Source organism: Gnatocerus cornutus, chromosome 7, assembly GCF_029298725.1.
Source record: "Gnatocerus cornutus isolate USDA-ARS CGAHR chromosome 7, icGnaCorn1.1, whole genome shotgun sequence".
NCBI classification, from domain to species: Eukaryota; Metazoa; Arthropoda; class Insecta; order Coleoptera; family Tenebrionidae; genus Gnatocerus; species Gnatocerus cornutus.
This window is the reverse complement of record NC_142239.1, coordinates 14469279-14494867: the sequence shown is the minus strand read 5'-3', so window position 1 is coordinate 14494867 and position 25589 is coordinate 14469279. Positions and strand designations below refer to the sequence as shown.

The 25589-nt window shown below is 37.4% G+C and overlaps 9 protein-coding genes across 9 annotated transcripts; 5 read left to right on the top strand and 4 right to left on the bottom strand.

Moving 5' to 3' along the window:
• Positions 1 to 425: 425 nt before the first annotated feature.
• Positions 426 to 2304, bottom strand: LOC148171381 (scoloptoxin SSD14-like). Its single transcript, XM_088041551.1, has 7 exons — positions 1844 to 2304; positions 1599 to 1799; positions 1314 to 1548; positions 1078 to 1268; positions 791 to 1028; positions 633 to 746; positions 426 to 587 (listed from the first exon to the last, which is right to left on the bottom strand). The coding sequence occupies exons 1-7, from the start codon at positions 2212 to 2214 to the stop codon at positions 426 to 428; spliced, it is 1512 nt and encodes a 503-aa protein (XP_087897677.1). The 5' UTR covers positions 2215 to 2304.
• A 1661-nt stretch (positions 2305 to 3965) lies between these two features.
• LOC148171380 (uncharacterized) lies at positions 3966 to 4833 on the bottom strand. The gene is made up of 7 exons (XM_088042312.1): positions 4819 to 4833; positions 4742 to 4746; positions 4627 to 4672; positions 4528 to 4581; positions 4354 to 4480; positions 4160 to 4304; positions 3966 to 4113 (listed from the first exon to the last, which is right to left on the bottom strand). Exons 1-7 carry the CDS (start codon positions 4831 to 4833, stop codon positions 3966 to 3968), a joined length of 540 nt encoding a protein of 179 aa, XP_087898438.1.
• Positions 4752 to 5569, bottom strand: geminin (geminin DNA replication inhibitor). The gene is made up of 3 exons (XM_088041381.1): positions 5371 to 5569; positions 5214 to 5320; positions 4752 to 5166 (listed from the first exon to the last, which is right to left on the bottom strand). Exons 1-3 carry the CDS (start codon positions 5407 to 5409, stop codon positions 4839 to 4841), a joined length of 474 nt encoding a protein of 157 aa, XP_087897507.1. The 5' UTR covers positions 5410 to 5569; the 3' UTR covers positions 4752 to 4838.
• Positions 5570 to 7421: 1852 nt separating this feature from the next.
• LOC148171377 (uncharacterized) lies at positions 7422 to 14644 on the top strand. The gene is given in 21 exon segments (XM_088042311.1): positions 7422 to 7426; positions 7472 to 7507; positions 7775 to 7893; positions 7941 to 8066; positions 8113 to 8393; positions 8439 to 8581; positions 8628 to 8778; positions 8831 to 9262; positions 10274 to 10499; positions 10547 to 10689; positions 10736 to 11018; positions 11068 to 11285; positions 11333 to 11559; positions 11606 to 11706; positions 11750 to 11922; positions 11970 to 12445; positions 12487 to 14050; positions 14171 to 14211; positions 14243 to 14304; positions 14391 to 14585; positions 14634 to 14644. Coding segments are annotated over 21 exon segments (5013 nt in total).
• Positions 9264 to 9694, bottom strand: LOC148171378 (pro-resilin-like). The gene is made up of 2 exons (XM_088041481.1): positions 9590 to 9694; positions 9264 to 9541 (listed from the first exon to the last, which is right to left on the bottom strand). Exons 1-2 carry the CDS (start codon positions 9671 to 9673, stop codon positions 9332 to 9334), a joined length of 294 nt encoding a protein of 97 aa, XP_087897607.1. The 5' UTR covers positions 9674 to 9694; the 3' UTR covers positions 9264 to 9331.
• A 260-nt stretch (positions 14645 to 14904) lies between the features above and the next one.
• On the top strand, positions 14905 to 16405 carry 128up (GTP-binding protein 128up). Its single transcript, XM_088040936.1, has 5 exons — positions 14905 to 15080; positions 15133 to 15838; positions 15887 to 16016; positions 16070 to 16192; positions 16242 to 16405. Exons 1-5 carry the CDS (start codon positions 15039 to 15041, stop codon positions 16342 to 16344), a joined length of 1104 nt encoding a protein of 367 aa, XP_087897062.1. The 5' UTR covers positions 14905 to 15038; the 3' UTR covers positions 16345 to 16405.
• Positions 16406 to 17300: 895 nt separating this feature from the next.
• On the top strand, positions 17301 to 19829 carry LOC148171375 (juvenile hormone esterase-like). Its single transcript, XM_088041315.1, has 5 exons — positions 17301 to 17581; positions 17722 to 17847; positions 18037 to 18742; positions 18793 to 19125; positions 19175 to 19829. The coding sequence occupies exons 1-5, from the start codon at positions 17366 to 17368 to the stop codon at positions 19489 to 19491; spliced, it is 1698 nt and encodes a 565-aa protein (XP_087897441.1). The 5' UTR covers positions 17301 to 17365; the 3' UTR covers positions 19492 to 19829.
• Positions 19830 to 20969: 1140 nt separating this feature from the next.
• Positions 20970 to 23069, top strand: LOC148171374 (juvenile hormone esterase-like). Its single transcript, XM_088041733.1, has 7 exons — positions 20970 to 21292; positions 21342 to 21464; positions 21512 to 22048; positions 22092 to 22439; positions 22485 to 22632; positions 22678 to 22810; positions 22860 to 23069. The coding sequence occupies exons 1-7, from the start codon at positions 21083 to 21085 to the stop codon at positions 23023 to 23025; spliced, it is 1665 nt and encodes a 554-aa protein (XP_087897859.1). The 5' UTR covers positions 20970 to 21082; the 3' UTR covers positions 23026 to 23069.
• A 492-nt stretch (positions 23070 to 23561) lies between these two features.
• Positions 23562 to 25560, top strand: LOC148171373 (esterase FE4-like). The gene is made up of 8 exons (XM_088042310.1): positions 23562 to 23750; positions 23806 to 23928; positions 23971 to 24507; positions 24562 to 24730; positions 24785 to 24963; positions 25011 to 25158; positions 25210 to 25342; positions 25389 to 25560. Exons 1-8 carry the CDS (start codon positions 23562 to 23564, stop codon positions 25558 to 25560), a joined length of 1650 nt encoding a protein of 549 aa, XP_087898436.1.
• The last annotated feature ends 29 nt before the right edge of the window (positions 25561 to 25589 follow it).

Below are 25589 nucleotides of genomic sequence, written 5' to 3'. Positions count from 1 at the left end.
TTCTTTTAGATATCCTTTCGTTTCTTCAGATTCTTCCGAATTCTCACGTTTTCCCAGATTCAGTTGGATTTATTATTATAACCATTTCGAAATGCAAATGAGTTTTTAAATTCTCTTTGATAATAACGTAGATGCTGTTATTTTCGTGAATTCTTTCGCTCGCTTCAATTATTCTTAGAAATTTTTTGGCTTAAATTCTCTTCAATTCATTTCGATGCACATCTATTGATTTTCAAACCTGAATGGAATCTCAAAAAGTAAAATTCGGAACGAATATTGCATTCTACAAAAATTTGCTCTACAAAAAAGTGAAAATTAGGATTTTTCCAATGTTTGGAGGCCAATAAGTTTTATAACAAGTATAAAATAATACACCAATAAAATCTTACTTCAAAACAACTTAAAATTATGATTGGAGTCTTTCATCAATAGATAAGACTACTTTCTCCTCGTCTTCTCGGATCAACGGCAGTCTGTATATTATCATCGTCCTTTCTAGAAATTGCTGTTAAAGCCGTAAACCCAGAAACAGCTACTATATCATATTCGTGTCCCAACTCATGTAAAGCGTTCACAAAATCCATGTCCTAAATACAAAAAAAATAAAGACAATCAAAATAAACATCACTCGCCTCTGAGAAAGGCTGCTCAAACAGAATCGACATCGGAAATAACTGGTGGTGAAGACGCCTACTGGATACTGCTTCTTGTAGAGGTATATCAAACCACAAATTTTTAACTGCGACCTAAATGGAGTCAGTCACCAGAAACGTGGAATTTTCAACATCACCTGTGCTACTGCAGAAATAATTTTAGTACCACCAGCAGCACCAATCACCAGTTTAACGTCCGCATCTTTTGTGACTATACAAGGACACATGGAGGACAACGGTCGTTTTCCTGGTTTGATATAATTAGCTACTGAAGGAGGCACTCCGAAACTATTGTTAAAATTTGGTGACGAAAAATCGTCCATTTGGTTATTTAGAATGATTCCAGTACTCTCTGATATAAATCCAGCACCAAAACTGAAAATGCTATTAAAACAACTGTAGTCATTACTTCTTACAGCGTTACTTAAGATTGATGGTACTATTGACGGAGACAGCGTCACCATTCGGTGCCAAAACACCCAAATGAGCTGTACCATTGTTTTCCGGTGGTACGGTGTGTGCTCCATAATGTTTGGGATCTTGATAAGTTTTATTATCGGAAATCCTTTGTCTTGCCTTTTCGGCGTATTTCCGAGATGTGAGATTGACTATTAACTGAAAATTTTGAGTTTTTTGGGTGCAAATCATGAAACCACTCACATCTTTGATGTTAACAAAACGCGTGTCACCTAATTCACTTCTTTTTGCAAAGCCAAGTTTGAAACTTTCAATAATTCTGTGCCAATTCAAGATCGAGTTCGGTTGAGTTTTATTCAAGAACCCGTCGAGGATGTTCATGATAAAACCTAAGATAACTCCAGAGCTAGGAGGTGGAGTCGTGTACAGTGTTTGATTCGAGGAAAGAGTGATGGTGACGGGTTTCTGCCATTCCACGCTATAATCGAAGATGTGAAGACGAATAAAACAGAAGGGAGATAAAGTCACGTGTAATTTTGCATATCTTGGACGGTAATAATTCCTCCTTTGTCTCGAATATCTTTGACAAAGTCTTCGGTCAGTTCCCCGTTGTACAGAACGTCTGGGCCCTTCTCAGCTATCAGTTCCAAAGTTTTTGCAAGTTTTGGTCTTTTGAGGTGTTGTCCTTCAACGTAGACTTTCCCAGTTTTCGGGTTGATGAAAATTTCCCTAAAATAATCAAACTCTTCAAAAATCGAAGAAGTGTTCAGTACCTGAGCCCGGCGTCCTTCTTGATAATCTTCTCCTCTTTGGCAAGTACTTGTGCGAAGAACCGCGTCACCACAATCCCTTCTTTACACAAATTTATAGCCGGCTGTACTAAATCCTTCCATGGCGTCTTATTCCCAAATTTTTGGTACGCCTCCCAATACCCTCTTACTTCAGCCGGTACGGCCACCGCTAAACCTCCTCTTGTTGATCGATGCAAGTCTCCTTCAAACATATTTTCACTCGCTTTTGCCGGGGCAGTTTCGCGGGCATTCAAACATACTGCTTCTTTTTTTCCTCTGTTATAAATAGTCATAAAAAAACCACCTCCTATACCCATATTGTGGGGCATTGTGACGCCCTCGCAGAAAAGCATTGCGATGGCTGCTTCGACAGCAGTACCACCTTTGTTGAGGATAGAGGCGCCAACGGTGGCACCAGTAGGGCCATTACTCACAACAGCTCCTTTAGGTTTTCCGTGATGACTTTCACTAGAAAGGTAATTGTTACACCTGGTATGGCAATGGGGGGTGGAAAGAAAGAAAGCGGAGGACGCAGTGTAGTGAATATTAACAACGGATTTAGGGGGTTTAAAAGAAGAAGAACTGAAAGGGCAAAAAAAATGAAAATCTGAAGATGCCATGAAGAAGGTCAAAGGCCCTAGAAATTCAGTAATATTTCCCCAATAATTCTAATAGCTCATGGTAATAGAAAAATAGAATTTCACCATTTAAATTGCGTCTAAAAAGGGCAAATTAACATAAATCTACTAATTTTCTTGTACTGGCCAGTTCCTTTATTCGAACAATTTCTTTTAACATAACAATTACGTAAAGTAAAGTGTTAATAAGTCATTACAAAACGTACAAATTATTTATGTTGATCAAAGTACAATTTATATTGCATTTTCAAGGGCTGAACAATACTTTGTTGAAATGTTTTTTCACATTTTTATCATGATAAGATGCACTAAAGTGTAATTGATAGACATAAAATGGCAACAAAGATGATAAACAGATTTCAAGTTAAAAGTGCCTCCGTGTCATTCATCTGTTGGAGATCCTTTGATAAATTTTTATCAGTAACTTCAAGAAAAAAAGCACTTAACCACCTGGACCTTATTTCGTATTTTACCTGAACTGACCATTATTATCAGACGTGAAGGTGGGCACAGTACCAGCTGCTCATTAGTGGTACCTGCAGGGCAACCGTAATAAAGTTGAAGACTTTATCTCACAGAATATTTTAGAAATAAAATCACGTTTTGAAACTATTGCAATCTGTTGTGGTAAATAGGAAACCAAAAATATAACAAAATTGCAAGGTCGACAAGGTTGAAATCGTAGCGTTCTGACGCCAGTAGGTCAGTAAGCACGTGCTGAACACCAAAGCGTGACAGATAGTAATTAAACTCCGTTGGCAATTTCTGTATTTACTTTATAGTAATACCAGTAGCAAATAATTAGTAATTCGCCAAGAAGGCAAGTTATTTCAGGTGATCACATAATTGCAATGTAACAACTTTATAAGTACAAAATATCTCTTATCCCCTGTAATCCTAGGATTAGTGTTATCAACTAAGAAAAGCTTGTGAAAGTAGACTGCACTAAAAATCCCAGCAATTTAGGCACTTACTCCGTCTTTTTATCCTTGAATTTAATAACAGCACAGTAATATCTTGTTAATTTAATAGTTCCATGATTTAAAAAATCACGCGGGTCAAAAAGTAAGAACCGCCGCATGTGCATGTTATCGTAAGGTCATTCAGCGCATTTGCTGACTACTAAACTGTGACAAAAATTGGATAAATAAATAGTTAAAGGGAACAATCTAAGGGATAGTTGACACTTTTACTGAATTAAATCGGATTATTAGTCATAAAAGAACAGAATTTGATCGATGACAACTGATAACTGTTGATCCTACAGATTAACTAAGCACATACCGTGCGGTTGATGCTGTCGGATTTTGGTTCATCACATCAAAACAATTATGGAGCTTAGTCTTTGACACTGGAATTTAGAACATGATGTTGTCATCGATGACAGTTGTCACAGTTTTGCAGGAAAAACAGAGAAGGCATTAGACAATATTCGAAATTTCAACTAAACAAGAAACTACGGAAAACTAACGATTTTCTTCAGCGTTCATTAATCCTGAGATTGCAAAGTCTCCAATGTAGCAGTAGCGTTTCAGCGACGCTACTTCTTCAGGAGTTGCTCTTCGTATGGTAACAGCGACTAGTGTGTTGATACCAGTCATGTAACCAGCACATCTAACTCAAAAGTGTAGAAATTCAATAGTCTCGCATTTTGAGTTACCTCAGGGTCTGACCTATAACGAATTCTTTCTCGGGAGTTTCGTGCTCGTAATAATTGATAACTTGCAAAATGGGCCCTTTTTTGTCTTTTAAAAGAAGGATATTTTGGCAGTTTTCGTCCGACTGTCGGTATGATACTAAAGACGCTACAAATTTGTTGTAAGATGGTGAAGAGTTGCTCAAGAGCGTTGTTACCTATGACTTCATACAAGCATCTTTGTTTGAAAACTCTGTTCCAAGCTAAGACTTTTTCAGCAGTTCCGGTAAAAAAATAAGTTTTTGCTGAAATGAAGTTCATGGAACTATTTTGACTCTTTTCATTCTAAAATTGATAGTAGTAACTCAACTGGAGGAAATAAACGGGACTACCTGATCACGCCCTGCCTGGTTCTCATTATTTCGACTTGAATTTGTGGGGGCCACCTAAAGAATACAATATAAACGTGAAAATTGAAAGTTGAGTTTTACCATATTCCTCAATGGGACTCTCTGGGTCAAAGTCATATCCATTTCTCTGCACCAAATTTGATAGAAAGTGTTTTAAAATGACGCACTTTTGACGTAAGATTGACAATTGACTTACACACACTTGATTCATACTTCAGAACAAGCAAAAATATTTTATTATATTAAATGAAAATCTTACAAAAACTAACGTACAATAAAAGTAGACATTTCAATTAGTCTTCAGTTGCCTCCTCTGCAACTTCAGTGGTAACATTACCCTCATCATCACCCAACATCTCTTGTAAAACTTCCACAAGCTGCCGTGACTCATCTAACATTTCTTTACAGATTCTGTTTTCTTCCTGGAGCAAATCGACGGCTTCTTTAAGCCGCTCGTTTTCTTGGAAACTTTCATCAAGCATAGATTGGCGTTTTTCAGCAAGACATTTCCAGTAGTCAGCACTTGGTTCTTCTGAGGTTAAATCAGCAGAAGTGATCGTACATTCTCCAGTTTGCACCGACTTGTCCTCTGTTTTACGTCTTGTTTCGCGAATGCTGGTGCTACAACCCCAATATTAGAAAAAGAAGTTGAAATAAAGTTTTCTTACCTCGCCAATTTGTCTTTGTCCCCTAAAATCCTACCGACTAAGTTTTCTTTATCTGAGGCCGTCTGTTGTAACACTTTTAAAACATTTCTAGTGTTTTTTATGTTTTCCTGGAACAAAACAATTAGAAACATAACCTCACTTTACCACTTTAACGTACTTTTTGTTCTTGAGAATCGAGCTTGATTCCAGTCTTCATAGTTGAAAGAATAGTTTGTAATAGTCAATAAATAAGAGTACAAAACCGTGAAATGTCCGATCTAAACTTCACAATAACACAAAATTTAAAACCAAACAACCGACTCTCCGCCAAATTAAATTCCGTTCGGCTCTTGTCGGAGTGCTTCGTGAAGACACGGATGTCTAAATTTGGGGCGCTTTTCAATGCGCAGATTTTATTCTAGGCAACCCTTAAAACAGAGATTGGCGTCTTTTTCAAATCACTTATTCGAATTTGATTTCAAGTTTTGTTATTATTTGTAATTTTAGTTTCACTCAACCAACGCTTTACTAATTTTACGAAAAAGTAACCTACCGAAGGGAAGAGTAGGCTGTGAGTTAACTTCAACAATAAAACCAAATGTCATTGGTGGTTTAACTCAGAAATTTGTTACCTTTTTTGCTCTATTGTTGTTATTAAAAGAGATGTTCTCTTGTAAAAGAGAAATTGGTGGTAATTTTGAAACGATTGAAGAGGAAAATGGTAATCTTGGACGTAATAGGCGGTAAGTTCAAGCTAACTTCGCTCTAGTTGAAATCCTTTTGAAACCCATCTGAAACAGGTGTGTTTATCCTTATAATTGCCATGTTTGATCTTTTTGGTATCAAATCATGTTACATCCATGAATTGTTGGACTTTTCTGCAAAATCTCATACAAAATTATTGATAACTTTGAGGTTCTTTCTCTAGGATTTCACAGACGTTCTTCAAGTGAATTACTATAAGATACACTTTAAAACATTGGGACTTGGTTTCAAATTTCTAATAAATTGAATAAAACTGCTTCGAAATCTTTGTAAATGTATTCCTGGGTGCGTTTTTTAATTATGATTAATTTTGTATTTAGCTTTATTATTATTACCTTGTACCTCTGAAATAAATGTGGAAGTCATGTGCATTGATCACTCAATGGTAATGAACCACCCTGAAGGAGCAAACATAGAACATTTGGTTTACCGTTTTTTGCCACTTGTTATATTAATTCATACCTTTGGTAGGTTGGGGTTTATAGACAGTGTGTTGGAAAATGCAACCAGTTCAAAGAAGAGCATATTTTCAACTTCTTAAGCTTTTTAAACGAGGTCGAAATATTGGCATGTTCGAGGACAGTTTAATTTTTAATTTATTTCTACGTTTCTTGAAATTCTAATCATTTGCTTTTCTCAATGCATCACCTCTTTCTACCAAATTTGAACGTTCTACGTCAACTCCTTCAGGGTGGTTCTTTTTTGTTTGAAACGCAGTGTATAAAGCCTTAGAATGTTTTGAGATACTGCATTCTTTTGGGACACCTCTATCGCACCCATAAAATTTGCAACTCTTGAATTTTCTGGGAAATTCAGGTCATAAATAATGCAATTGGTTACCTTATACCGTACGTTCTCAGAAACTGCAAATTTCCTTAAATCTTTGGAAGAGAGTAACTCGAGTTCGGAAAAAAAAATGCTACCATATATGGGCCCAACAAATCACACTCTTTTAAAACAGTAATCGAATCCCCCACCTTATCCGCTTATCACTAATTAACGGTACGGATTTATTATCATAGGACCAGAGGAGGGTAACTTATGTGTACTGAGAGTGAGAGAGGGTAATTGTGATATCTGATAACAGCATATTCACTCCCATTTTATTATGCATGCGGAAACAAACTATCCATTTCTACGAGTTCATTCTATTTATTATTTTCTTTAAGCATGTTAATTAAATCAGTAATTTTAAAACAATTTGTATGAAGCCTACAGAGCCTCGTATGAAGAAATATTTAGCGCAGTGATGATTCACTCACCGTTTAAGTAATGACTGTAATGAGTTTCTTTCTTGATTTAATGTTATTGTTAAATTCATTCATATGGAATGTATGATTTTAGCATTATAATCAATAAGTTTGACTTTTACTTCTGGTGGTCTAAATTTGCATGCACAATATACATATTTTCTCAGGAATCGGTTTTTAATTGTTATTATTAAAATTCACCTGTCACGCTACAATGATGTAAGTTATTTATTGTGCTATTATTTGCTTAAATTTGCTCTCAAGCCAATTGACTAACTCCAATTATTATATTTTTTTTTGGTAACATATCTTAAGCAATAATAGTTAAATCACATTTTGTAATCGTGCTTTATGAAAAATCTCCTATTATTAGATTAGTGTCTTAATAATTTATTTCCACCCCATTTTATCCGGAAGTAAAAGTCACATTAGAGAACGCTAAACAAAGATCAAGGTTTGTTTTTTACCTTCCATCCGGTGCTAAGTGTCTCAGTTCTGCTTCACGCCTCATCACAATACAAATAATTTAATTAAAAATTGTTTTATTGCATTAAACTGTTTTTTTAGTCCTAACAACGATCTTAGGTCGGTTGAAGAGATCCCACATGGCTACCAGCAGATATTTTCGGAGTTCTCAAATTTCAACGTCATCCAGTCAAGAGTCATGGACGATGTCTTATACACAGGTTGTCTTCAGGTTGAAAACACCCCAAAATTACCACAACTCTTTCAGACAATTCTTTGGTAGTCGCTGCTCCTACTGGATCCGGCAAAACTGTTCTTTTTGAGTTGGCGATTGTGCGTCTTTTGATATCATTAGAACACACTCAATATGCCACACCTTTCAAAATTGTTTATAGTAAGTCGTGATTTTACCTAAACACGTTGTCAAGTCAAAATTCCAGTTTGTCCAATGAAGGCTCTTTGCGAAGAAAGATTGGTAGATTGGCACAAAAAATTCTCAAACTTTGGGATTAACGCGATAGCGGTGACTGGCGACAGTGAAAATATCGAATTTCGAAACCTTTTGAACCATAACTTGATTATTACCACACCGGAAAAATGGGACTGTTTGACGAGAAAATGGAGAGAAAATATAAAACTCGTGCAAATGATCAGACTTTTTATGATTGACGAGATTCATTTGCTCAATGAGGAATCAAGAGGATCAACATTGGAGACTATAGTATGTACGGATTTTCATTGTTTTTTAACAAAAAAGGGGATTTAGGTTTGTAGGATGAAAACTATTAGAAATTTCGTAAATACAGAAAACAATTGTTCGCTTCAAATGAGATTTGTCGCCGTCTCCGCCACCATTCCCAACGCTGAAGACGTGGCACAGTGGCTGGACAACACCGCCAAACACCACATGTAATTACCGTTCAAATTTTGTTTTTATAAGAACATTATTTTGCAGGTTCTCTCATGAGTACCGACCTGTAAAGCTAAAGACGGTCGTTTTGGGGTACTCGCAAGTACCCAATACTACCCCCTTTAAATTTGACATGTCTTTGAGTTACAAACTACACTCCTTGATAATGCAGTACTCTCATGGAAAACCCACTTTGGTACCACCCTCTAATAAGTCTTCAAACTAATTTCTATCTACGAGTGTTACAGATTTTTTGTGGTACCCGAAAAATAGTAGAAATGACCGCCAAGCACATCCTGGACAATCTGACGATAAACTTAAAACCCGAGCAACTCAAATGTTTGAGCGAGGCTGCAGAAACTATTTCCGATAGCAAAGTTAAAAGCACGTTGGTCCATGGCGTGGGGTACCATCACGCTGGAATGTTACCTCAAACAAGACGTGTGGTGGAAAATCTCTTTCGCAATGGTGACCTTCCAATTCTGGTCACTACCAGCACGTTGGCGATGGGTGTAAATCTTCCAGCTCATTTAGTTATAATAAAATCGACTAAATGCTACACCAATGGAGGCTTTACGGACTACACTGGAACAACACTTTTACAAATGATCGGACGAGCGGGACGACCTCAGTACGACACTGAAGCCACAGCTCTTATATTGACATCTTCGAAAGACAAAGTAGGTTTGATAATTTATTGCGAAAGCTACAAGCGAGTACAAAAATAATTTAAATTAAATGTGCATAATTCACCCTTGCACACTGGGTCTTGCGTTCTGTTGAAAACTAATCCTGGGGACGTATCCGTTTTGGTCGCTGACATAATCCACCGTCATCAAACGGCCATCGGGTAGGTAGACATAGTACGACCCGGAGACTTTTCCAGCTACATCTCCAGCTTCATTTTGACCAAAAAATGTGTTGGTGGGTGGATTTTCAACTTTGTATTGAAAATCGTACTGTAATTCCTCCAATTGAATTATTATGTTAAACTTTGTATGACTTACCGGGGCTGGGGGTCCGTCGAACCTGTCTTGAGGAGCTGCAAAAGCAGACGCGAAGACACACAGACTGATGAGTTGGAACAACATCTTAGTGAAGATGAGATGAACTGAATTGTTTTGGAAACTGAGCGGATTTATATAAGACCCCCTTCAGTTGTTTACGTCAAGGTTGTGCTCCCTCATGTTCGCGGAAGAGCGACGGTGTTTAACATATCAACGAGAGCGAAAGTTGAGATAATCGCACATTTTTAATTAGTCAGAATTTTCTTTTGGGGGATAATTTTGAAGTTGTCGATCACCTTTAATGGTGGTCAAAGGCGCGCTTAACTTCATTTCGTAATTCGATTGCGTTGGTTTTGTAGGAAGAGTCATTTGGATGCACGTTAGATAAAAACTCCTCGTATTTCAAAATTAATGAATATTAATAAATTCGACTGCAATCATTCACATTGTTAATAAAAGTGCGAGAGTCATTATATTCGCATTCTCATAGCAGAATTCGTACGACGGTAGTCTTCCCACGTCTTGTAGGCACGGATGACCATCTCCTCTAAAACGCATCGCTCTTGCACAATATGCAAAAGACCTGTCAAAGTCGCAATTAAACCTAATTATAAAGACAGATGAGTAATTGTATCGCGTATTGTATTTACGCTTGAACCGTAACCGATTTGTTCGTTTTTTCAGGAAAAATTCGAGAAGATGATAGGCGGACTCCAGCCGATAGAATCCGATTTGCATAGGCATTTGATCGAACATCTGAACGCCGAGGTGGTGTTGGAGACCATAACAGACCTGAATATTGCGATGCGTTGGCTTTCTTCAACTTTTTTGTACATCAGGGCGCGGAAGAATCCGCGTTATTACGGACTAACATCTTCAGATCCGTCGGAGATGGATCGACGGCTCATGGGTATTTCTAACTTCCCGTTAAGTTAAATTTCACGTTTTTGTTCGTAGAAATGTGTCAAATTGAGCTGAATAAATTAATTAAAGCGGGAATGCTAACAATAGATCAAGACGTCCTTCTGAAAGCGACATCGGTGGGGTCGGCGATGGCTCGATATTACTTGGCTTTCGAAACTATGAAATTGTTTACGCAGGTAATTAATACGGCGATGGTGGTTTATATTAATCACTCGTATTTAGATCAGTGGGGGTGAGATTCTGCAGCAGATTTTGGGGTTGATTTCTAAGTGTTTCGAATTCTCGAGCATGTATCTGAGGGTTAACGACAAAAAGTGTCTGAACTTGCTCAACAAGTGTCGGACTGGACAGTCAATCCGATTTCCGCTCAACGGAAAGATTAAGACTTTGGACATGAAAATCAACTGCATAATTCAGGCAGTTCTGGGTTGCCTCGACATCTGCGATCATTCCATACTGACGGAAGCGCTGAACATTATGCGGAACGGAGAGAGAATCGTCAAATGTAGTGATAATAAGTAACGCACCAAATTCATCAGATTTGGTTTTTTCAGGTCTCCGTGAATATTTGGAAGCCAAGGAGAAGTGTTATCAGGCTTTATTAAGTACCATAATTTTAGCGAAATGTTTTTCGGTTCAATTGTGGGAAAATTCCTCTTATGTCAGCAAACAATTGCCTGGAATTGGAAATGTCCTCTCGTCCCAATTAGCTAAAGCTGGCAAAACTACTTTTAAGTCAATATCAGAAAGTGATCCTAGAGACCTCGAAATCGTACGTTTCCAACACTCTTTTTTTTAGATATAACGCGTTGTTTTCAGATCATGAATAAGAAACCTCCCGCTGGTGATAAACTCTTGGAACAAGTCAGTTCCTTACCTAGATATGTACTGAAGATGGAACTTTTGAGTAAAACCAAAATCAAACTGACCGTTTCTCTCAAAAATGCGTTGGATTTGGACCAAAAGTGTACAGTCAATCGGAGCTCGATGATGTATCTTTTGGTAGGAAACACTTCCAATGACATCTTACTGTACGAAAAATACAGGTACTTATTATTCCTGACGGGTAAAAGAACTAAATTTTTGTTTTAGCCACTTGTTCTTCATTGAAAATCCGGATATCGTGAAATTCGTGAACTTCCCCGAAAGCTCTTTGGATGGTATTCACGCAAATTTGATCAGCGACGATTGGGGTACGATACCATTTTCATAACACTCTTTAAGACGAATTTTCAGTGGGGATTGACTGCTCCGTCAAGTTGGAATTGGATCCAAAGAAAGAATCGGTAAATAAAGGAAACAAAATAAAACCACACAGTGCTAAAAAGTGCGGAAAGAATGACCCGAATGATACGAGGTACATGCAAAATTTCATGGAGATGTACCTGAAGTGCAAGCAAAACAAAGAGGTAAACTCAACATTGATACATCGGAAGAACTAAAGTTATTTCTTAAGGCGAAACGTGACTCTAAGCAAAATTTGGAGACTCCAAAGAGCGGGAATGAGGATAAAATAATCATTCATTCAAACATACAAGTATTTAATAACACCGATGATGTGAAGAAGTGCGAGCAAAGTGAAGGTAAAGAAAACTTCCAGACTCCTAACAAGCAAATGAAGAATCCAGTCACAGAAAATACGGTAAGTGGTTGTTTAGTAGTACCCAATTTAAACTTGTTTTAACAGAACCAGTCTACAAACTTCCAGAAGCTGATTAAGAATTTTCAGTTTACCCCAAGAAAACAGTTGATTAATAAACGTAATCAAAATTATGACAACTCCGAGGAGCCAGTTGTCAAAAAAGTGAACACTGAAGACAAATCAAAGAGTCAAACTAAAATTACTTGGAGGTCACCATTGACATACTCGCCTTCCGTGAAGTTTTCTCCCAAAATAAATTACAATCGCGTGAATTTTCAAGATAGTGACGGGTAAGTCATTGTGTTCAGGACTTGGTACTATTCCTCTAAAGTCGTTCTTCCAGTCGTGCGTCTTCTTCTTCCATGAGCACTCCAAAAGTCTCCAAAACTAACCGATCATCTGCTGTATTGACACCGGCTAAATCAACAGCTTCTTTTCCTTTGAGTGACAGGGCGTACTGCAATTCTTCCTTGGATGACAGTGAAGAAAGAAGAAGCGAAGTGTTAGAAAAAGTTGGTGATGTTGTATCGACTTCATTTTTGGAAGAATGCGGACTTATATCGAGACAGAAAGATCGCAAAAAGGACTTCAAAACTCCAAACGAGTATTACCATGAGTTGTTGGCAAAACCAAAAAGGGATAATGAAGAGAAATCGGAAGTGTCTTTTACTGGAGAAAACAAACAGAGCGACTTTTTCTTCACGCCCAAGCAACGCGAACATTCAACACAATTTTTTACAAAGGAGAGGAGTTCTCGGCCTGTTATTAAAGACACTAATAGAAGTTCTTATTTCAATCAGTTAGCAAGTGGTTTGAGCCACGATGGCGACGGTCAAAACCGTAACTATATCAGAGTGAAGAGAGATCAGCTTTTTGAACCTAGAACTGAAGTAGCCGCTCATGGATCTCTTCAGAGAAGTTCTTCAGGTGAAGTTCTAATGCAACACGTCGATGATGATGTTTTCAACGACTCTTTTGAATCAATTTTCAACACGATTAAATTACCACAGTCGGAAAGAGAGACTCAAGACAGATCCAGAAGAAGTAGTTTCAACGTTTTTGATTTCGAAGATGACAGTTTAAGGGATTTACTACAAAGAAAGGAAGAGGTTTACTCTGGCGAAAAATCAGGAAATTTGCCACAGCCAATGAGAAGAAGTAGCTTCCAAGTTCTTGATATAGAAGACGACAGTTTAAGAGATTTACTAAAAAGAAAGGAAGAGGTTTATTGTGGTGAGAAGTCAGTAAATTTATCACAACCAAAAAGACGAGAGATTGTTGAGACACCTTATTCTATGACTCAACAAAATCAAGACTTTGCAAACTATGAAGCTAAACCAGAAAAATATTGTGCACCAGAATGGAATTATCAAAATCAACCGATTAAATATACACCCTCGTACTTTGATAGACCGGTGGTTCAAGCGCCGGTTCCTGAAAGAACAACGCCTTATTATGGAACCGTTTTTCCTGTACGAGAAAACATGTTTGAGCCGCCATACTCCCTTCGAAGAAACGAGCATCCTGATTTGTACAACCCCAGGTTGGGTTGTTACCATAATTACCAAGAGGATGGTTACAACGAAGGTTACTGTTATTTACGCCGGAGTATGGAAAAAGAAAATGATCCTTTTTTGATGGAGGAGCCTTATTCGAATCCGGAGTTTCGCACTTTTCCGCAGTTCTACGAAAGACAGGGTTTTCCGGAGCGACCGTTTAATACAACCTTTTCGGATCCGGACGGGTTTTATAGGCAGTCTTATTTGCCGCAATATGGAGCACCTCAAGCTGGGGGTTACCCGCACTTTGCTTTTCCTCAAGCTGAATCCAGGCGTTGCTATGAACCACGTGCGGAACTTCCTCACACGCAGTCTTACCCAAGTGACAAGAATTACGTGATGAATAAATTTTTTACGGAACTCTGATAAGATAAGGATCGCGAAAAGTTTAAGTTTAAGTTAAATACAATATTTCTGTTCCTTAAAATAATTTAAGTTAAACACTAATTTCAGTAGGGTAGTCTTCCGTTGTTGTTCAATTACATTTTAAGAGATATGTTTCAATTTCCTCGCATTTTTTTGAGCTAGTTTGAGCATTGCGGTTGTTGGGGTTTTTGTGGTTCTAACTGGTGTTACGTGTAGCAGTGGAAGTTTTTTATGTTTTCCGAAGTCTTAGACTACAAAAAACGATTTCATATAAAAAGTTTTTGCATAACTTTGTTAAAAAAATCTTAAGTAAGAAACTCTGCTCCTTGTAAAGGACGCATCATGTTTTTTAATCTAATTAATCTTTTGCTTTTATGGACAGAACTGATTTTAAAAAAATGTAAAAGTAAAAGGAGGCCAGCGAAATCTTCACAAAGTCACGAACTGACGAAAATACGAGATGCCAATTGTATTTATTTTAACAGGGTGAGTTGTAAGAATAATTGTAAGTTTTGTTACAAAATTTGCAATTTGAATTTCCCTCCATGTTCAGTTTCCAGTTGACAAAACATGCTTATTTTTGATTGGTTGGAACTAGTGCGTATTTGTCACCAATCTAAGAAAACAAAAGTTACCATACTGAACGAACCCTCAATACGTATTGTTGGTTGGCTTTGTGCTGCACGTTTAAGCGTCATTATTTTCATTAATCAAGATTTATTTTTAGAGTACAAATATCATTCAAGGCGATGCTGCTTCACTTCAAAATCATATCTCGTAAAGTTACAACAACAAACCAAACAAACTTAAATTCAAAAGTTACTACACAATTTTACTGAATGTCAGCTGTCAAGTGGCTGTCACTGTCACTTGATAATTTCGCAAACAACGTGTCCACCGGCCTTTGAGGGTTCCTTCGCACGTTTCTCTATTAAAAGTCTTGTAATTAACCCTTAAAATGAGTACAATCCTCGAAAAAATTGCCGCCATTGAGCAGGAGGTAAAATTAGTCGCATATTTCCCCGAACTAGGCACTTAACCTCAATTTGCAGATGGCTCGAACCCAGAAAAACAAAGCAACAGCGGGGCATTTAGGCCTCCTCAAGGCGCGTCTTGCTAAATTACGCCGCGAATTGATCACACCGAAAGGTGGCGGCGGTGGTACAGGCGAAGGTTTTGATGTTGCAAAGACAGGAGATGCAAGAGTTGGTTTTGTTGGTTTTCCATCAGTGGGGAAATCTACACTTCTTAGTAATTTGGCTGGAGTTTACTCAGAAGTCGCAGCGTATGAGTTTACAACTCTTACGACAGTTCCTGGCTGTATAAAATACAAGGGGGCTAAAATCCAGCTGCTTGATCTACCAGGAATTATTGAGGGGGCTAAAGATGGGAAAGGTAGAGGTCGACAAGTTATAGCAGTCGCGAGGACTTGTTCCCTTATTTTCTTGTGTTTGGATGTACTGAAACCTCTTCATCATAAGAAGTTGATTGAACATGAATTGGAAGGGTTTGGATTAAGATTGAATAAACAGCCTCCAAATATTTATTTTAAGAAGAAAGATAAGGGCGGAATTAACTTGAATTGTATGGTACCTCAGACTGAACTTGATTCTGATACTGTGAAGACAATTCTTTCAGAGTATAAGATACACAATGCTGATGTTACCTTGAAGTATGATGCTACCAGTGATGATTTGATTGATGTTATTGAAGGAAACAGAATTTATCTCCCTTGTATTTATATACTCAACAAAATAGGTTGGTATTTCAGTTTTGTAAGGTTTATGAGTACTAAATGCGTTTTAGATCAAATCAGCATTGAAGAACTTGACGTCATTTATAAGATCCCTCACTGTGTCCCCATTTCTGCTCACCACAGATGGAATTTTGATGACTTGTTGGAGAAAATGTGGGAGTATTTGAAGTTAGTGAGAATGTGAGTCTACTCTTCCTGTTTTTTTTAAGTATTAAGGATAATTTGTATTTTAGATACACAAAGCCTAAAGGACAACTCCCTGATTATAATGCTCCAGTTGTGTTACATGCTGACCACACGACCGTCGAGGATTTCTGTAATAAACTTCATAGAAGCATCGCCAAGGAATTTAAATAGTACTAATTAAGAATCAAATTTGATCTGTTATTAATACGAATTTTTTAGCGGTTTAGTTTGGGGCTCTTCAGTCAAGCATCAACCTCAGAAAGTCGGATTGGACCACGTTTTGTGTGACGAAGACGTCGTTCAGATTGTGAAGAAAGTTTGAAAGTTGTTGAGATGGATGAATTGTAATTTGATTATTTTTAAGAATAAAAAAGTTAATAAGACCGTTGTTTTTATTTTCCTGATATCAGAACAAACGAAAATTACAGTAATTAAACTCGTTACGCTTCACTAATACAGAAAATCCAGTTAATTGACCAAACAGGTTCTCTAATACGTTGCAGTTCATTATTTTGTACCGAAAATAAAATAGTTTTTGCATGAACATACACTATAATACATAATCGTTTTTTATCCACTGATTGACTGTATGAATTATTCTGTTTGAGCGGATAAAATGCACTGAGTTGCGATTGTTTTATTCAAATGTATTGAAAAGTCGGCTTTAGAGCCAATAGCGGTATTTGTATTTATTTTGGTTCATATTTCATATTTAACGAGCGTAGCTTGTTTGCCAAAAGTCCATTTTACAATGGGAGATTTGGACAAACAAATTTTTTACAGAAGTACCAATAGCTCGTTTCGCTCGCAAAGGATAAAAGAGTCGTTTTTGGCAGTCACTCAGGTTTAGATTTTAAAAAGAAATAATTCTCTGGGCGGATACGAGTAAGCGGCGTTGGAATGGAAAGACGTTCCAGAATGTGAATGCATAGGAAACTTTTATCAATATAATTTATTTAAATTGTCATAGCAGCTTGAATAACGGCCAATTTTCTAATTTGGCGAATTGTATTCAATTGGGAATTTTCCCGAGCCCTAGCAATTAAATTTTTAAAATAACAAGTGGCTTTATAGGTCAGTAACAATTTACTCTTCACCTGAATCCATGAGAAAATACGTGTTTGGCTTCGACCTTTCTCTATTTCTCCCCATTTCTCTCCACTCAAGCTGACATTAAAGCAATTCTTCGGTGTTAATAACGTGCAGGCCCGTGCCTCTCAGCAGATTGTCGCCGCAAATTATTCAATTAAAACCCCCTATTTGTTCACCTCTATAAAAGCAAGCAAGGTTAATACCATTTTTCAGTTTCTACATCTACCCGTGACATGTAAGATCGCAACGAAATGTCCGGAAAGTTCTTAATTTTTGTGTTAATCGGTGCCGTTTCTACTTACCCAAAACCTGACCCGAAAAGTACGAAGAATGTCGATAAACCAATTATTCCGACGCCGTTAGGGCAAATGCAGGGGTCGATTTTGGCTTCGAGATTGGGGAAACAGATATTTTCTTTTAGAGGAATTCGATATGCTAAACCGCCAGTTGAGAACTTGAGGTTTCAGGTAAGGAGTGTGAAACAAGATGTTCAGTGGATCGCATGGCTGAAGATTCCTGGAGACGACAGAAACGTTCAAGTTTGCGGTCCAGTGAACGAGTTTATTAGAGCTGAGTATGGATTCGATTGTAATGATATTGTTTGTAGCCACCTGTTCCTGCTGAAAAATGGGAAAACGTCTACAATGCGACACAAGATGGAGCGTTGTGTCCACAACCGACTGATGAAATTACTTCAGAAGACTGTCTATTTCTCAATGTGTACACGACGAAAGTAAGTCCCTACGGAAAATATGGATATTTATGAGCTTGCGAGACCCTTTGCCTTTTGGGATTTTCCCCGAATTCTTAATTTTTCTCCATGTGGGGGCAATTTTTCTCATGCTATTACACCTTTCTTTCTCGTATTTTCCCAATTTGCACACAAAAAAACTTATTTATTTCAAATTTTCTGTCTTTCCAGCTCCCTAAAGTAGGCGAGCAAACAAAACGCCCTGTGATCGTCCACATCCACGGCGGTGGTTTTTACAGTACTGGAGGCAGCACCACCTGGGCAGGCCCCCAATACCTCCTCGACCAAGAAATCGTGCTAGTCACTTTCAACTACCGCCTCGGAGCTCTCGGTTTCTTGAGCACCGGAGACAAAGAAGCTCCCGGAAACAACGGTCTCAAAGACCAAGTTCTAGTTCTTAAATGGGTGAAAGACAACGTTGCTGCTTTTGGTGGTGACCCAGACTCCGTCACTTTACTTGGACATGGTTCAGGCGCCATCAGCGCCACATTACATTTAGTCTCACCCTTATCCCGAGGGTTGTTTCATAAAGTTATTGCAATGAGTGGATCTGCGTTGAGTCAAACTCCCATTCCGAACAACCAGTTGGAGTTGGCGAAGAAACAAGGGAAGATTTTTGAGTGCGCGGATGATACTTCCGCTAACATTATCAAGTGTTTGAAGACGATCAAAGCGGATCAGTTGGGGGACTCCCAACCGAAGTTTTTGGAGTTTGGGGATGATCCCGTTCTTATTTGGAGTCCGGTGATTGAGGGGGATTTTGGACAGGAGAGATTCTTGACCGCGCATCCCATTGAACTCATTAATAAGGGGGAGTTTGCAAGGGTTCCTGTTATCTTAGGGGTTACAACTGATGAGTTTGCTGCACGAGCTTTCCGTAAGTCGTACCGCCTCATTTTTTTCTATTATTAACTCCATGATGTTTAGATGTTCTTTCGCACGAAGAATTGAAGAAACAGCTGAGCGAGGACTTTTACAAAAATGCCCCCATTGCCTTCTTGTACGAAAGGAATCAAGATAAATCCAAGACCATCAGTGACGGTCTGAAGAAGTTTTACTTGAACGATAGAGCTTTAGACAATACTTCATTACCAGGACTGACCCAGCTTTACGCCGATGCTCTTGCAGGCTTTGGAGTCAACAGAGCTGTTGACTTGTTGTCGCAGAAGAACAACCAGTCAGTTTATTATTACAGATTTAACTACAAAGGACGATTCAGTCACTTCTATTTACCTGACAGCAATGGAACAATTCCGTTCGGTAAACTATTTTATTTTATTAACACAGATCCTTCAGTACGTCTTTTCAGGTGTTGTTCACAACGACGATCTCATCTACTTGTTCTACATCCAGAAGTTGTTCCCTCTGATCAAAGACACGGATCCAGAGGTCCAGACAGTGACTAAGGTAACGCAATTATGGGCAAACTTTGCCAAAACCGGGAATCCAACGTCAGAAACCAACGATAAATTGGATAATGTTAAATGGGAACCTCACACTCCAAACGCTCACAAATATCTCGACATCGGCAACAAACTAGTTCTCAATGAAAAACTCTACGAGAAGAGGTACACTGAATGGAACAAACTGTTTCCGCTAAGTCAATACACCGAAAAGAAATCGTAATCGCGGATTCCTACTTGCGACGTATTTTATTGAAAGTCTGCACTAATAGATAGCGATGGGTTTCTTATCCTAAAAATAGTTTCTTTATGACCTATAAAACTTCGCAAAGTTGTATTGAAAAAGTTTTCGTCAAATAAATCTTACAGTTAACGTTGCAAAGGACATGTAGAAATGTTTTGTTATTGAAAGGAATGCCATAATAAATTTTAAGATATTGCGACAATGAGAATTTGTTTCAAGAGTGTAATCTAATGTGAATAGTTTTAGTTGTGGAAGAGTTGTATTATTTATTAAGTCGAATTGTAATACAGACGATACAATAAATCCAAACAAAGTCATTACGTCTTATTTTTTCTGAGGTGATTGAATATCTTTGTTCGTTATGTGGGAGGATCGTAATCACAATTTCTATCTCCAATTTAACCTTTGTTGAGGAAAATAACATCTTTTGTAATTTCGGACGAAATTATTGTGCTCTAAGATTCAACGGTTGCTTTGAACCTGTCCTAGGACATTCGCACTGTTAGATAAACATAAAAATGTTGGTACGGATTTTCCAACAAATTTAAATTAATGGGGATTTTTGATTATATTTAGTTGTGTATTTTTAATGAGATTGATTCAATTTCGTTATTATTAAATCCAGCTACATAAATAATGAAAATGTTACATAAAATCCAATTATTTTTTATTCATTTTAACATTTAACGTCGTGTCTGAAGACAGGTATGGTCTTCTTCTTTTGTGACTTGTAAATGAAAATGTTGGAAATTTTCAATTTAAATTTCCTCTTAACCGATAACGGGAAGCAGATAAAAGAAGTAATTATGCTGTTAGCAGAGTTTCTCGTGTTGATTGGGAAACTTTCATATTTTTTGTTCATGTGTTTTTCTTCCGTACGCTCATTGTGTCTGAATTATAACAAAGCAAAATTAGGGATAGTTCTCGATATCTTAATTTTTATTCTGAAGTAAAATTCTTGGGAGCCATAATAAAAGGATTTATAATACCTAAAACATTAGGTGAAATAATATGAGACAAATAAAATAAAAAAACCGTAGGCGCGTGAGCTGTTTGCTGAAGAATTTAAATGAATAAAAAATTTCCGTTTAAAAAATCCAATGGTTCGTTTTTTGGCTTCTGTGTTTCCATTGAGCAGGTTCCAGCATATACAGGTATTTAATAAACATGTTCCGTTTTACACAGGTTTCACTGTATCGCCTTTTGGTACATCTAGGATAATTCCTTTCGGTAAAATGTACTTGAATATCGAAAACGTTTCCAAATAAAGGTCGATACGATTTTTGAACAACTTGTTTCCGTTATGATATGATAAACAAGCGTCTGCAAAAATAAAATAAACGATAATTTTATTCACAAAACACACGTTTATTTGTGGTCGAATGTGACCTGCAACTTATCTTTTCGCAGAAATCGTGAAATTCCAAACGGGTGGGTGTCAAACTAGGTATAAATCCGTACAGCTTGTTTTGAGTTTCGCATTCCTTTTTCGTATTCCAAGTAAGAATTTCCAAACTCATTGAAGTATGCAGTGATAAGATTATACTCGTGTTTATAAACCAAGTCTGTAATGATTTATTATCTCAGTACAATGAGGTTTTTCCTTGCAATTGTCCTGAATGTAATTGTGCTGGTGACGACCAGTGATGTTTACCCAAAAGTTGTTACTCCTGATGGAGAGTTTCTGGGGTCTATTCTCACCACGAGATTAAACAAACCGATTTATTCTTTTAGGGGTGTTAGATATGCGGAACCACCAGTTGGCGAGCTGAGATTTAAGGTAAATAATACTTCTATTTCGAAACATTTCGGCACTTTTTTTTCGTTAGCCACCGGTCCCTACCAAGAAATGGCCTCAGTACAATGCCACTGTGGATGCCCCAGTTTGTCCTCAACCAACCGACAACCCCATGTCTGAAGACTGTTTATTCTTAAACGTTTACACAACGAAGGTACTCTAAACACTACAATTTTTGTTTTTATATTCAGTTTCTTCTAGTTGTGCGAGGGTGACATTAATCCAAATCGTTCAGTAATCTTGTTTATCCACCCCGGAGGGTTTTACAGCGCCACAGCTCGTAGCAACTGGACTGGACCGCAATATCTAATGGACCAAGACATTGTTTTGGTTACCATTAACTATCGTTTGGGTTCTTTGGGTTATCTAAGTATTGGCGAAGAAGCTCCTGGAAACAACGGTTTTAAGGACCAAGTGGTTGCTTTCAAATGGGTCCGTGACTACATAAAATATTTCGGAGGAAACCCTCAATCTGTAACCTTGTTTGGCTACAGCGCTGGATCTTTCAGTATCAGTCTTCATTTAGTGTCTCCAATGTCCAGAGGTTTGTTCCATAAAGCCATCCTCAGTAGCGCATCGGCTTTGGGACAACAAAATTGGCCCAATAACCAGTTGGAGTTAGCAAAACAGCAAGCGAGACTCGTGAATTGTCCTGATGATGTTCCTCCCAAAGCTCTCCTAGAGTGTCTTAAGACAGTCCCAGCGGAGGACTTGGGGAACTCCTTATTCGGTTTCTACGTAAGTAACAACCCATTTTGACTCTCTCTTAATTTACCTGCAGGAATTTAACTTCGATCCGATTCTCATTTGGTACCCCATCGTCGAAGAAGATTATGGCCAGGAGCGGTTTCTTCCCGAACACCCCATCAAGATGATCCAGCGAGGAGATTTTGCAAAAGTCCCTATTGTAACCGGGATAACCACAGAAGAGTTTGGTTACAAAGCGTTCAGTGTCCTACAGAATGAAACTCTGCTAAATCAATTTAATGATCAATACGAAACTCTGGCGCCCATTTCGTTTCTTTACGAACGGAAAACTGCGAGGTCTAAACAGATTAGTGCTGCGTTCAAAGAGTTTTATTTCAATGGGCAAAGTGTTAGAAACGCGTCGTTCGACGGTCTAGCTCATGTAAGTTAATGCAAGTTGAGTATCTTTGCAGAGTTAGGTTTTTAGATTTATGCTGACTCAGTTATTGGATTTTCTGTCAATAGAGTGGTAACTCTAATCTCGGAGAAAAATCCAGGGCAGGTTTACTATTACGAATTTTCGTACAAAGGGCGTTACAGTCACTATGTGAATCCAAAGACTAATCAAACTTGGGGTGATTACCTAAAGTGATAATTCAACTGTCTAAACTCTTTTCCAGGTGTTGTCCATCACGACGATTTAATTTATCTTTTTTATATCTCTCCGCTTTTTCCGTTTTTTGATCAAACTTACCCAGAGAGCGAAATGGTGGAAAAACTGACTCTATTATGGGCGACTTTTGCCAAAACTAGGTTTTTGTGATTACGTAAAATTGTACAAAACTAACGTTTTTTGTTGTAGTAAACCAATTCCAGAGTCAAGTTCGTTGTTCGAAGGAGTAACTTGGGAACCGTACAGTGCTTGTTCTAAGAAATATTTAGATATAGGAAACAATATTACTCTGAAGGAAGGGTTGTATCAAGACCGATATGAACTTTGGGACAAACTGTTCCCTCCACCCGTGTAAATTAAATAATATTCAATTTATTAAAAATTAAATGATATTATGTATTATCTTTTCTTTTTCCCCTAATTTTCAGAAGTTTCCATTCCTAAGTTGGTTTTGCTTCATTCGCGTATTTTATTTTAACCAGGATTTGAGGTCGATTTTAAAACTTTTTTTATTCGTTGTCGATTTGTACAATCATTTTACATCAAGATTTTCAGTGACAACCTTTTTCTTGTTATGCAACTTTAGCCTCTGACTTTTAATTGTTAGTTTTTTAAGAGTTGATCTAATTGCAAAGTGGATGTTTTTTTCGCCGCTCTAACATTTGGGCTTCCCAACTTATGACGTAAATACCTATTTTAAGGTATTTACAAACAACCCATTAAATGTTTCACTCAAATTGATAAGTCATTTTTTATTGTTAAATGCGTACAAAAAGTTATTTTTACTCACATAAACAAACAAATTTTCTACATAACTATTAATAACAAATTGATAAGCGTAGGAGGTAAGTATAGTATAAAGAGGTATTAAACACCAATTGGCTTAAAAACATGAACGGGTTGTATTTAATTTTTTTAAATGTGTTTATACTGGTCGCCAGTGAGGCAAAAAATCCAAGAGTTACCACGCCTCATGGACAATTTTTGGGCTCCATTTTAACTACTCGTTTAAATAAAACGATATATTCTTTTAGAGGAATTAGATATGCTGTTCCTCCTACCGGAAAGCTAAGATTTAAGGTAATAAACTAATAAATAAAGTAAAGTTTTTCTATAGGTACATTCTAAAAATTAGGCTCCTGTTCCTATAAAAAAATGGTTTTGGTACGACGCTACGACTGATGGTCCCGTATGCCCACAACCAGGCCTGGAAGTGTCATCAGAAGACTGTTTATTTCTCAACGTTTATACAACTAAGGTAAAATAAATATTTTGTTATTTATTTCAACAGTTCTTTTAGTTGCCTGATAAAGACGTAAGTCCCAATCGTTCAGTAATCATCTTTATCCATCCTGGAGGGTTTTATACCGGCACAGGACGCAGCAATTGGTTGGGACCACAGTACTTCTTAGACCAAGACATTGTTTTAGTTACAATTAATTATCGTCTTTCTTCTTTAGGACTTCTTAGCATTGGTAAAGAAGTACCGGGAAATAACGGTTTGAAAGACCAAGTTGTGGCCTTTAGATGGGTCCGAGACCACATAAAATATTTTGGGGGGAATCCTGACTCAGTAACTTTATATGGATACAGTGCTGGGGCTTTCAGTATCAGTCTTCATTTAGTATCGCCAATGTCGCGAGGTTTGTTCCACAAAGTTATAATCGGTAGTGGATCAGTTACTGGGCAAATTGCTTTACCACATAATCAGTTGGAGATTGCAAAGAAACAGGCGAAACTTTTATTTTGTCCTTATAATGTTAGCTCAAAAATTATGTTAGAGTGCTTGAAGAAAGTACCAGCACTATTTTACGCAATTTCAGTTATCGGTTTCTTTGTAAGTGCTATAGTTCTTCATTTTCACATGGAATTTTCCAATCTTATTCAACAGGGGTTAAATACCGATCCAGTTATCGTTTGGTTCTTTGTCGTGGAAGAGGACTATGGCCAGGAACGTTTTCTAACTGAAGATCCTGTGAAAATGATTGAGCGAGGTGATTTTGCGAAAGTTCCTGTTGTACTTGGAGTCACTACTGAAGAATTCGGTTACAAGGCTTTAGGTGAGTTTTATAATCTTCTGGACTCAAGCCAAGCACCGTTTTTCTTATTTTTAGCAATCGTAAACGACTCAAATTTACGCAATGAGTTTAATAAAAATTACGAAACTCAAGCCCCTATCTCTTTTATCTACGAACGGAATACTGAGAAATCTAAACAAATTAGCTCTTCCATCAAACAATTCTATTTTGATGACAAGCCGGTTACCAATACTTCTCTTAATGGTTTAGCCCACGTAAATTTATACCGCGTGTTTGTTCAATTGAAGACTTTTAATTTCAGGCGTACGCTGATTCCATAACTGGATTCACTACCAACAGACTGGCAAATATGATATCTGAGAAAAACCCAGGTCAAGTTTATTATTACAGATTTTCATACCAAGGACGTTACAGTTTTTACACTGATCCGAAAACCCATAAACCTTGGGGTGATGACTTATTTGGGTTTAAATACAAATTTGTCAAAATTAGTTTTGCAGGTGTTGTGCATCACGACGATTTAATTTATCTCTTTTATATTTCCATCTTGTTTCCCTATTTTGATAAAACGTACCCTGAAATTGAAATGGTTGAAAAGTTGACATTGATGTGGGCTACTTTTGCTCAAACTGGGTACAATTCATGTGGAATTAGACAACTGATTTTTTATGTCTTTCAGTAAGCCAATACCACAATCAAGTCAGTTATTTCAGGGAATAACTTGGGAACCGTATAATGTTTCAACTAAAAAGTATTTGGATATTGGAAATCAAATTGTACTTAAGGAAAGGTTGTATCAAGATCGGTATGATTTTTGGAACGAATTGTTTCCGCTTCCGTCCCAAAACTGAAAGAAATGATTTTTGGTAAAATGTGTATT

What these genes read in the sequence shown, in the direction of transcription:
- LOC148171381 (XM_088041551.1), bottom strand. Translation starts at nt 2,214, where the DNA reads ATGCTTTTCTGCGAGGGCGTCACAATGCCCCACAATATGGGTATAGGA. An exon ending in CAAGATATGCAAAATTACAC is followed by an intron (nt 1,549 to 1,598) that starts GTGACTTTATCT and finishes CTTCGATTATAG; the next exon opens with CGTGGAATGGCAGAAACCCG. An exon ending in AATAGTACCATCAATCTTAA is followed by an intron (nt 1,029 to 1,077) that starts GTAACGCTGTAA and finishes TAGCATTTTCAG; the next exon opens with TTTTGGTGCTGGATTTATAT.
- LOC148171380 (XM_088042312.1), bottom strand. An exon ending in ACCAGGCAGGGCGTGATCAG is followed by an intron (nt 4,481 to 4,527) that starts GTAGTCCCGTTT and finishes TATCAATTTTAG; the next exon opens with AATGAAAAGAGTCAAAATAG. An exon ending in GTTATAGGTCAGACCCTGAG is followed by an intron (nt 4,114 to 4,159) that starts GTAACTCAAAAT and finishes CTTTTGAGTTAG; the next exon opens with ATGTGCTGGTTACATGACTG.
- geminin (XM_088041381.1), bottom strand. Translation starts at nt 5,409, where the DNA reads ATGAAGACTGGAATCAAGCTCGATTCTCAAGAACAAAAA. An exon ending in TCGATTCTCAAGAACAAAAA is followed by an intron (nt 5,321 to 5,370) that starts GTACGTTAAAGT and finishes GTTTTGTTCCAG; the next exon opens with GAAAACATAAAAAACACTAG. An exon ending in GACAAAGACAAATTGGCGAG is followed by an intron (nt 5,167 to 5,213) that starts GTAAGAAAACTT and finishes TTGGGGTTGTAG; the next exon opens with CACCAGCATTCGCGAAACAA.
- LOC148171378 (XM_088041481.1), bottom strand. Translation starts at nt 9,673, where the DNA reads ATGTTGTTCCAACTCATCAGTCTGTGTGTCTTCGCGTCTGCTTTTGCA. An exon ending in TCGACGGACCCCCAGCCCCG is followed by an intron (nt 9,542 to 9,589) that starts GTAAGTCATACA and finishes GAGGAATTACAG; the next exon opens with TACGATTTTCAATACAAAGT.
- 128up (XM_088040936.1), top strand. Translation starts at nt 15,039, where the DNA reads ATGAGTACAATCCTCGAAAAAATTGCCGCCATTGAGCAGGAG. An exon ending in TTGCCGCCATTGAGCAGGAG is followed by an intron (nt 15,081 to 15,132) that starts GTAAAATTAGTC and finishes CTCAATTTGCAG; the next exon opens with ATGGCTCGAACCCAGAAAAA. An exon ending in TATTTGAAGTTAGTGAGAAT is followed by an intron (nt 16,017 to 16,069) that starts GTGAGTCTACTC and finishes TTTGTATTTTAG; the next exon opens with ATACACAAAGCCTAAAGGAC.
- LOC148171375 (XM_088041315.1), top strand. Translation starts at nt 17,366, where the DNA reads ATGTCCGGAAAGTTCTTAATTTTTGTGTTAATCGGTGCCGTTTCTACT. An exon ending in TTGAGAACTTGAGGTTTCAG is followed by an intron (nt 17,582 to 17,721) that starts GTAAGGAGTGTG and finishes TATTGTTTGTAG; the next exon opens with CCACCTGTTCCTGCTGAAAA. An exon ending in TCAATGTGTACACGACGAAA is followed by an intron (nt 17,848 to 18,036) that starts GTAAGTCCCTAC and finishes CTGTCTTTCCAG; the next exon opens with CTCCCTAAAGTAGGCGAGCA.
- LOC148171374 (XM_088041733.1), top strand. Translation starts at nt 21,083, where the DNA reads ATGATTTATTATCTCAGTACAATGAGGTTTTTCCTTGCAATTGTCCTG. An exon ending in TTGGCGAGCTGAGATTTAAG is followed by an intron (nt 21,293 to 21,341) that starts GTAAATAATACT and finishes TTTTTTCGTTAG; the next exon opens with CCACCGGTCCCTACCAAGAA. An exon ending in GCGACTTTTGCCAAAACTAG is followed by an intron (nt 22,811 to 22,859) that starts GTTTTTGTGATT and finishes TTTTTGTTGTAG; the next exon opens with TAAACCAATTCCAGAGTCAA.
- LOC148171373 (XM_088042310.1), top strand. Translation starts at nt 23,562, where the DNA reads ATGAACGGGTTGTATTTAATTTTTTTAAATGTGTTTATACTGGTCGCC. An exon ending in CCGGAAAGCTAAGATTTAAG is followed by an intron (nt 23,751 to 23,805) that starts GTAATAAACTAA and finishes TCTAAAAATTAG; the next exon opens with GCTCCTGTTCCTATAAAAAA. An exon ending in GCTACTTTTGCTCAAACTGG is followed by an intron (nt 25,343 to 25,388) that starts GTACAATTCATG and finishes TATGTCTTTCAG; the next exon opens with TAAGCCAATACCACAATCAA.